The sequence below is a fragment of the Engraulis encrasicolus genome, chromosome 3, assembly GCF_034702125.1.
Source record: "Engraulis encrasicolus isolate BLACKSEA-1 chromosome 3, IST_EnEncr_1.0, whole genome shotgun sequence".
Taxonomy (NCBI): Eukaryota; Metazoa; Chordata; class Actinopteri; order Clupeiformes; family Engraulidae; genus Engraulis; species Engraulis encrasicolus.
The window spans coordinates 7,429,771-7,439,770 of record NC_085859.1 but is presented as its reverse complement, the minus strand read 5'-3'; the positions used below and the strand labels follow the sequence as shown (position 1 = coordinate 7,439,770).

At 41.1% G+C, this 10,000-nt stretch overlaps 1 protein-coding gene across 1 annotated transcript in view; it reads left to right on the top strand.

Moving 5' to 3' along the window:
* Window positions 1–10,000, top strand: part of LOC134445627 (zinc finger protein OZF-like) — a 111,574-nt gene that overhangs the window by 59,786 nt on the left and 41,788 nt on the right. The window contains exons 3-4 of the mRNA XM_063194678.1: window positions 6,798–7,113; window positions 7,589–8,862. Of these exons, the coding sequence (XP_063050748.1) occupies window positions 6,798–7,113; window positions 7,589–8,862 (1,590 nt within the window). Of the gene's footprint in view, window positions 1–6,797; window positions 7,114–7,588 lie in introns of the transcript that reaches the window.

Genomic DNA, 10,000 nt, shown 5'->3' with positions numbered 1-10,000 from the left:
ACTCTGATGTGGACTACTAGCGCTGTGGGTTTAGGCAACACAGTGTGACTGACATGAACTTGCTTACTCTAAAGAGGCAGAGGTGCTCTTTACTATGACTTACTCCGACTTTATTTAAGTTTGATTTAAACTCCAAGAAAAGTCAAGACAATCGAAGAAGCAAAGGAGAAGCTTCTCACTGAGAGAAGGCATCACAACAATCATAGTCCAGCTTAGCATTATGGACGACAGAACTTTAACATAGAGGTGTAGCCTAGTTGCAAGAGGCAGACCTATGGACAGAACGATGAGAAATGTTTGATATGACAACGTCAAATTTAGGCTACACATTGGACACTAGCCGTGATACCAAAGTTGCTGATATGCCACCACAGAACTACGTAGGATAATAGCCAATATACATCCAACACCCTACCTACACATTAAAAGCACAACTGTTGCTCATATAACAAAAGGGGATGCTACAAGTCAAACATCAATCACCACAGTGGGTGAAGGCTGTTCCACACACACACACACAAGCCCACTATCCCTAAATTAGACTGCTTCACCAAAAGAAAGTAGGCCTATTCCCTTAACTGCCAGTAGAACAAATGATTCACACTTCGTGGTCAAATATTACCTTAATTGCCCTGCACCACTATGATCGTTTTTCTATAGCCAATGTTAGCTTGTGTTTTTTCCATTCTTGGTAGTTTGAAATGAATATCTCCTACCTTGTGCGTGGTGGTAGCCTACATCCATAGTCTATTCCTTAGTATTCCATCGGGTAAAGTCATCCATTAATTGCCATTCTTAGCAAAGAACCGTTGAATGCTTAACTAACTTATGTGACGGCAGCAACAGCATTTCTGCAAAACATAGCACTGGCTAGCAAAAACCCGCTGCGAGTTCAAGCTATTGTTTACAGTTATGAATGTGCGTTGCTGCTGGCCAATCAAAATTAAGCTGATAAAATAATTCTATCGGGCATGACCAAAAAAGTTCTAAGACAGCCATACTGCATTGAAGCAGGATGTTGACTTACATTGTTAATGGCTGTTTTATTTCGTTCCTTGATTTTTTCTGTGTCTTTCACTTATTATTATTATTATGTATTTTTTTAACTTGATGCTGGACACTTCTGATAGCGTGGGCCAGCTGTCAATCATAGTGGCACTGGTCCACACTGGCCCTTATGTCCCTATGCCACTGACAACAATCATAGTCCAGCTTAGCATTAGTTCATTTCACATGCTAGGTTTCGAGCTAGGTACTGACGTCTGCCTACCGATCCTGTAGATAACAACCGACTAGAACTACCCTTTCCAATGTGTGGCCAATGGGCCAATGCTATCCATGCCATGTCCCTATCCAAACGGTTTCATACACTGAAATAGAAGTCTGTGGTTTCATATTGACTATCCTGTTATCAACAAAAAAAATAAACTGACGTGCACGTTAGGATTGTGCTGTGCTACTAACTTGGTTTGCAGCTGCCACAACACTAACTTGCTCTAATTTAGTCATGTTGTTGTTTCGTGTAGCTATCTCGTATTTTGGCTCTTCCTGGCTGCTAATACTTGCATAAAGTTTTCAAAATTAGATTTTCCAACACATTCAGAGAATCAACAAATCATTAAATTGCCATACCTTATTGTCCAAATTAGACTGTCCAGGCAGTTAGTGGATGCGGTCTCTCGTGAAGGAACTGCAGGTGACACAGTGCTCCTCAGCATCGCTGGTGCGGGGTTGCCAGATCTTTCACGATAAATAAGCGACTAGGGGGCAGCAGGCGACACGCAGTGGTCATCTCGTGTAAGCCTACTGATCAGAAATCAGCCTTGTGCAGCATCAGTCCAACGACTGTCGTGTTAGTTAAAGTGTAAAACTGACCCTAGATCTGTCAGCCAGCGATCACCATGGCTTGACAGTTTTCTCTTGTTTGTTGTTGGGTTGACGAACCTGAATGATTACCTGATAATTACCTATTATTGGTCTTATACTGTTGTCATTATTGTATATTTATTTATTTGTTTTTAAAAATATATTTTTTTATTAATTACTTGTCGAATCAAGGGTGGCCAGTAGGGTGGACAATAGCGTCCCAGGGCCACCCCCTGCCCCCCACCCTAAAATCGCCAGTGGGACAGAGACGCCATTGCTTGTCCTCCAAGGAGAGATTTATTGGTCCTGTCGCTATAGCAGGGCGCCGAAAGAAAGAAAAGATTCTTTGTTTTGGGTAGGCACAGACATTCTTTTACTGCTCTGCCGGGATTCTCATGTGACGGGCAGCAGCACATTTCACATGCAGTTGAAGTTCAAGCAACCTAGCTTCCAAGCTTACAAGATTCGCACGGAGTGCAACGCCTAGAAAACTTTTCTGGTGCGGCCAATTACTCACACACGCGCCATGGTCGGATTTCCTGCATCACTGGAGCACTGAATCTGAAAAAAAGACGACTGATCACGACTCCCGAGGTAAGACGGACCGCTGGTCACATTAATAGCCTACTCGGCAGTGGTGTAGTCTGCGTAGATCGCGGGTATACGGAGTATAGGCTTACCCACTTCTAAATGTCAGGGATTTCATTGATGTGTATAGAAGTCTTCTATACATATCTATGTCTATACCCACGTAAAATTGATTGATCCATTATTTTGAATAGCACAAATATATACAGTATACCCACTTCAAAAAGTGCTGAAATATAGGCCTACAGTATACCCACTTCAAAAAATGCTGAAATATAGGCTACAGTATACCCACCATAAAAAAGCAGACTACACCACTGATACTCGGCTGCTACAGTCCATCACCTCGCCAATTACTCACACGCTTGCCCAAGTGGCCAATGGTTTAGGCACAATAAGTGACACTGTGGACACTTTATATGATGATGTTTGTGTGTGTGTGTGTGTGTGTGTGTGTGTGTGTGTGTGTGTGTGTGTGTGTGTGTGTGTGTGTGTGTGTGTGTGTGTGTGTGTGTGTGTGTGTGTGTGTGTGTGTGTGTGTGTGTGTGTGTGTGTGAGAGAGAGAGAGAGAGAGAGAGATGCCTTGGCAAAATGTATGTAACAGTGAGTTACTTATGGTTATTTTATGTGTAAGTATGGGTGTAATGTGTAGTGGTCAATGTCTTCATTTATGTATGTTACTGGTTCTACGTTTTGAGTGCGCTTTTGGCAAACACAAAATGTCAATTATCAGGGGTTTTAAAAAAATAATAATAAAAAAGTACCTAGATGTTTCCATAGTGTATACATTTAAGTTTCCAAACAAACAAATTGCCAAGCTTAATCTTAAATCATTTGACAAATACTCTTATGAAAGGTAACATTTACTTGATTATTTTTCCAACAGTGTTATGGACAAATACTATGTAATTTCAAACATATATTAAAATACTACACAGTTGAAACAACATACGTTTGAAAGTGCTTATGTCCCTTAAAAATAATGTTGTCATTAATTTGTGCAACTGATATAGAAAATGTGATTGTTCAGCTTCATAAGTAGGATTTTATGATTCACTGTGATACAGACCGACACATTTTTCATTATAAATCCCTGGAACGTCTGATTTGAATTTAGTCACCCTCCTTACACAAGTCCCGCTCCAGAGATAATCCCTATTGTCTGTTCATGGAATTTTTCCAACACATAAGGGATCAATGTCATAAAAACACTTTCAAAACAGTCAACCGTGTTACTCAACTGTGTTACGATCAACAATGCAGGGGAACAAGTCAGCACTTTTTTAGGAGAAAAAACGGAGCAGACAAACCCATCTCTCTAGAACACAAATTATTTAGTTTGTTTGTCTGTCAATATGGGGATAAATTGGCAAAAACGTACTCCTCCTCAACTGTCATAGCTGATGCGTAACATCATTGACGGTAACACGGCTTGACATTTCAGGCATTTTTATGGTGTTGTGCTAACTGAGGACCTCAAAAGTTCCACCACAACACCTTAATCCATTCATGTATTTGTATGCTTTATCTGTGCTTTTCCACATGTGATTTCTAATTCAGATTCTTATAAATATGTTGATAACACAGTTGACAGGCAATTTTCCCGTTAGGAGAACATGAAAAAGAATGAATTAAATTATGGAAGAATGGAGCTCAAAGCTTACCAAAAAGTCTTCCCATATCCTGCCAAAGAGGTTATAACATCACGTGATGTTATTCGTATGGCCTAAGACCAAACCATTACTGATTTATGGAGGGGGTTTCAGACCGTGACACGGTTAACACAGTTTTCGTGGACACACACAAAATGGCAAATTTCATGTAGGCTATAATGGAAAGCACAATGGTATTTCTGACAGTTTTGTCGTATTGTGATGATTACTGTGAATCAACATTTGCAATCGTCTTGGGCAAATCAAGTTTCTTTACATGCTAATATGAAGACTGAATCTGACATTTGGAAAACAGGACGGCATGAACCAGTATTTAATATTCATTCTTGCTGAGGGGAATAATGCCATGTCTTCACTTTCTGTATTATATGAAAGATAAATGTGTGCTAATGTCCAAAACATCATTGGATGCAGTTAATAGTTAGTGGAATTGGCAAATAAAATCCATGATCTTAAAAGCGCAGCCGAATCGTAGAATGACCCATGTGTGTATGCTACTTGACACCTTAATTTTCCCCTGGGATCAATAAACGATACTCTACTCTACTCTGCTATGTATGGGGATGTTTCAGGAGCCTTTCTGCCATGGATGGGTAGGGAGAGGTAAGTTGGGATTCGAACCTGCAACCCTCTGACAGTCCAACACCCTACCCATTAGGCCAGTGGTTCTTAACCTTTTTTCTTTAACGCACCCCCTTTCCTGTGCTGAAGACAAGCTGTGCACCCCCAACCACAACTTCTACACGTGTATACGCACTAAAAATGATTTAAATTATTAATTTCAATGATTCTTGCTTGATACATTCATCAATACCTTTAAATGGGGACGAAACACGTTTTAATTTGGTCTTCAATTGGTCTAAATATAATGTTTGCAAGCAGAATTTTGGTCGCAACCTCAACATAAACAACATCCCGCGCACCCCCTGAAATCTCTGGTACACCCCCAGGGGGTGCCCTTACCCCAGGTTAAGAACCACTGCATTAGGCCACTGCCACTATTTGTATAGTGCCCACAGCAGTACAGCCCATGGTTGCCCAGCAGAGTTCTACAGTTCTACAAGGCTGCATGTGTGTGTATGAATGAACATTCTAAAGGTGACAGTTTGCTGTATGAACTACAATATTGTGTGCTGCCCTGTTTTTACACTAAAAACTTTGGCAAGTTGTCTAATGAAATTAACATACATAAATGCCACAACCCTGCTCTCTGCGTCAAAGTTTAGATCACGTTTCTAGGCCAAATGGTTCATTAAAAAAATTACTATGCGCTGAGCTATTCACACACTACACACACACAAAATTATGAATGAGGAAAGCCCATAGGGATTATAAAACAGCTAGCTCTCAAGCATTTTTAAGAGTTGGCAAATAATCTTTACACAGTTTGTAGTCAGAGCCAAGACCTCTCTGACAATGCCATTACCTAGTCGATAGGTAAAGCGGTTAATTTTATTTAATTTAAAAACCAAGGACAGGTCAACTCTCACTCTAACTGCCAGGGCTAGTGACATCATCATTCTGAACATTCCACCATTCATTTCAATTAGGGTAAAAACAGATCAAAATGGAGGAAAAACGAGTCTGGTGAATGAATAAAAGAGGATAGGCCAGAGAGCAATGTAGAATGTACCATTCTGAGCCCTTTTCGAGCCGGTCGTTTTGGCGCTCGAACCGCGTCTCTATCTCGAACGCGGCAATGACTCAAAGCTGGCTTGCTAATGTCCGCAATCATACTAAATGACTTAGAGCATGTTCTGTTTGTGTTCCAAGATGTTGTATTTGTGTTGTAGAATAGTGAAAGGATGTTTAGCCTCAGACCACACAGCTGTGTGGTAACAAATATATTTTACATTGACCTACTTTTCTGACTGAAACATTTGGAAGTAGATTAAATTGATGGTGTTAGTGCAACACTAGCTCATGGTGTTATGTATCTGTTACAGAACGTATTCCTCTGCACCTAATATGAGGATGATCGACCGTGCTCCTGTTTTAACCCCTTAAGACACGGCATTATAAATTAGCTGTTACCAGAATGGCAATGACCAAGTCGTAATGTGTTACTAAAGGCCCTGTGCACTATCATAGTAGTGTAGTACTATAGTAGTTAACTTTCAATGTCTATTACAGCGTGCCACAGGAGGTACGGCGTGCATTAAGGGGTTAAAGTTGATATTTAAAGTTGATGTTTGCAGGCTGGTGGTGGATGAGAAATCAGATTGAGATCTACTTCTGTTTAGCATTGTGCTCCTGTTTAAAGGGGCACTGTGCAGGAAATGGTCAAAAACGGTACTGCAACTATGCTGCTGAAACTGGGTTGCCTATAGCCAAATTGGATATTTTCATGGAAGTTTACTGAGTAATGAACTAATATTTTCTAGTATGGCCCAAGTACAGTCAGTTTTACAGCTAAAAATGCCTATTTCTGGAAATTCAAATGGCGGACCATGGAGAAGATCCCCCCCCCTTTCATGTATGAAATTTTTCCAGTCATAATGAACACTTTGAAATTGATGGTGGTGGTTAATATTCATGAAAAAGGTAACATTAGTGAATGGGTAGCATGGATTCTGGAAATAATCAACAAAAAATCGATTCAAAGTTGGTGTTTCCTGTTTAGCATTGTGCTCCTGTCTAAAGTTGGTGTTTCCTGTTTTTGTTTTTCAGGTCTTCCCACCTGCTAATGCCTGGCTTACAATAATGGCATCACAACGTCTAATGTCAGTGAAGACGGAGCCAGAAGAAGATGACTTTGATGACTTTCTATACTCTTATATACGTGCACATCCAATAGAGGATGAGAAGCCTAAATTGGAACAAAACTTTAAAACTGAAATGTATGAGTCACCTACAGTTCCTGAGCCAGACTTCATGAGGATCTTGAGTAAAGAAGAAGAGGAAGAGGAGGAGGATGAAGAACAAGAAGAGGAGGAGGAGGAAGAGGAGGTTGGACAGTGCAGCCAAGATGCATCTTCAGCAGAAAGTAAGCCAAGTTGGTATGAATTTCCATAAACTCAATCGTTTAATTTCAAGTGTGCCATTTTGTGGTGCTTTCAGACGGGATAAGAAAAAGTCTGTGATTTACTCAATCGACAGACATTGTGACCGGAAAAAACTCAACTACATCATAGAGACATTGCTATGACACAGGCCCTGTTAAGGTCTAACAAGGCAAAGGGGTTTAACTATATTGTAACTATATTGAAACTATATTGTAGAGAGGAGTTTTGCATAAAAATGAAATTACAGGTAGACATGCCCAGTCTATTAGCCACATCCAGTGCTCTCAACTGGATGGGGGGGGGGGGGGATTTGTATGGCTACATGTTGTCTTCAATACTTTTAACCATCTACAACGTGTAAAAGATATGTGTGATTCAAGCTGAATCATACAATACATCATTGTGTGTGTTCGATGTGTTTAATATTGTCTTAAAATTGTCTTATTTATTTGGTAGGTGATGATCAGAGGATTCAGTCTAATGGAAGACAGTCCACAGAGGGGAAAGGATACACAGGAAGACAGAACCTTCAGACAGCAAACAAGTTTCAGTGCTCTCACTGTGAAAAGAGTTTTACTCACATGGGCAATTTCAAGAAACACCAGAGGATCCATACAGGAGAAAAGCCATTTGAGTGCTCAGAATGCAGAAAGCATTTTAGTAGCAAGCAGTACCTCAAGGTACACCAGATGATCCATACAGGGGAAAAACCATTTGAGTGCTTAGATTGTGGACAGCGCTTTAGGCAAATTGTCAGTCTCAAGATACACCAGAGGATCCATACAGGGGAAAAGCCATTTGAGTGTTCTCAATGTGGAAAGAGGTTTAGGCAAATTGTCGATCTCAAGCGACACCAGAGGATCCATACAGGGGAAAAGCCATTTGAGTGTTCTCAATGTGGAAAGAGGTTTAGGCAAATTGTCGATCTCAAGCGACACCAGAGGATCCATACAGGGGAAAAGCCATTTGAGTGCTCTCAATGTGGAAATAGCTTTACTAAAATGTGTGCTCTCAAGACACACCAGAGGATCCATACAGGAGAAAAGCCATTTGAGTGCACAGAATGTGGAAAGAACTTTAGTCAAAAGACAAATCTCCAGCAACACCAGAGAATCCATTCAGGTAGAAATACATTTCCATGCTCAGAATGCGGAAAGACCTTTAGTCACATGGGCACTCTCAGGCAACACCAGAGGATCCATACAGGGGAAAAACCATTTGAGTGCCCAGAATGTGGAAAGCGTTTTAGTCATATGGGCCATCTCAGGCAACACCAGATGATCCATACAGGGGAAAAGCCATTTACGTGCACTCAATGTGGAAATAGCTTTAGTACCAAGGCTATACTCAAGACACATCAGAGGATCCATACAGGGGAAAAACCATTTGAGTGCTCAGAATGCGGAAAGAGGTTTAGTTGTATGAGCAGTCTCAAGCAACACCAAAGGGTCCATACAGGGGAAAAGCCATTTGAGTGCCCACCAGAGTGCTCAGAATGTGGAAAGAGCTTCAGTTGCATTGGCAGCCTTAAGAGACACCAGAGGATCCATACAGGGGAAAAGCCATTTGAGTGCTCAGAATGTGGAAAGAACTTTAGTCAAAAGACAAATCTCCAGCAACACCAGAGAATCCATTCAGGGGAAAAGCCATTTGAGTGCTCAGATTGTAAAAAGACATTTAGTAAAATAGGCAATCTCAAGACTCACCAGAGGGTCCATACTAGGGTTTAATATTTTTCCCGAAAATGGCATGAATCAAATCCCGGGATAGGACGACCCATTTCCCGGGAATCCCGGGAAATCCCGTTTTTTTTGTTTTTTTTTCCCTCCTCCCATTTTTTGATCTATGGTAGTCATGTAGGGGCTATAATTCAACTGTTCCTCCCAAACTGGCATTTGTATCAAGTTGTTAGTGTTTGTATCATTATTGGGAGAAAAGAATTAAGATTAAGCTCTACTATCCACCAACACAATAATAATAATGAAGTGTAAGATGATAGCTTGTGCGCAGCATGCAGCGCTTATCAATGACGGGTGGATTGTTGGTGACGGTGACACCAAGTCGCCTGCCCGTCCCCCAATTCCGCCCGCCTACTTATAGCCTATATAGGCCTACTAGTTAATTATGTGTCCACTGTTTAGGAATGGATATCGACATGATACGGAGTTTGTATGCTTAATATTTGAAACGGTGATGACATTTAAAACCGAGTCAAACGGCCATAAACAGCATTGCAATGAAGGGTGTCGTAACGGCAGATGGAACTTTAATTTCACGACGACATTCTGGCTATAAACTCGCCCTGGCCGCTTCCCTGTTTCACTTTAGGACCAAAAGTAGCCTATTCAACCGTTTCCACAGTTCCTGCATCAAAGCCAGGACTACACGTGTGAACCAAATCAACACAACAGCATGAAGGAATAATAAACGGAAATACAGACGTGACCTGAAATCAAGCGGGCGGAATTGGAGCCTTTCGCCAGAGGGACTCACTAGTTTGACGCCGTGTCGCCCGAGAGGGCTGTTCTTGCGCCTAAACTAGTGAGTCCCTTCGCCAGAGAAGCTAGATTTTGGACATGCTGGACGTTATCGCCAAATTACGATAGAAAGGACAACCAATGTTAGCTAATATTGCTCATTACCTCATCTACACAGTTGCCGCTATCCAAAAATATACGAGAGCATAATTAAATAGTATTTGAAAGAGTGATATTATCACGTTTTCAGTGAAGTGATCAGTGAAGTGGGCGGAATTTGGCGACCTACTCACACAAAGTGCATTTCGCACTGTCATTGTCCAATTTCAGAAAATGCCTCCAGGCAAAACTGGCAGCAGAACCAGACATTGCTGAAAAGGTCCTGTAGCCT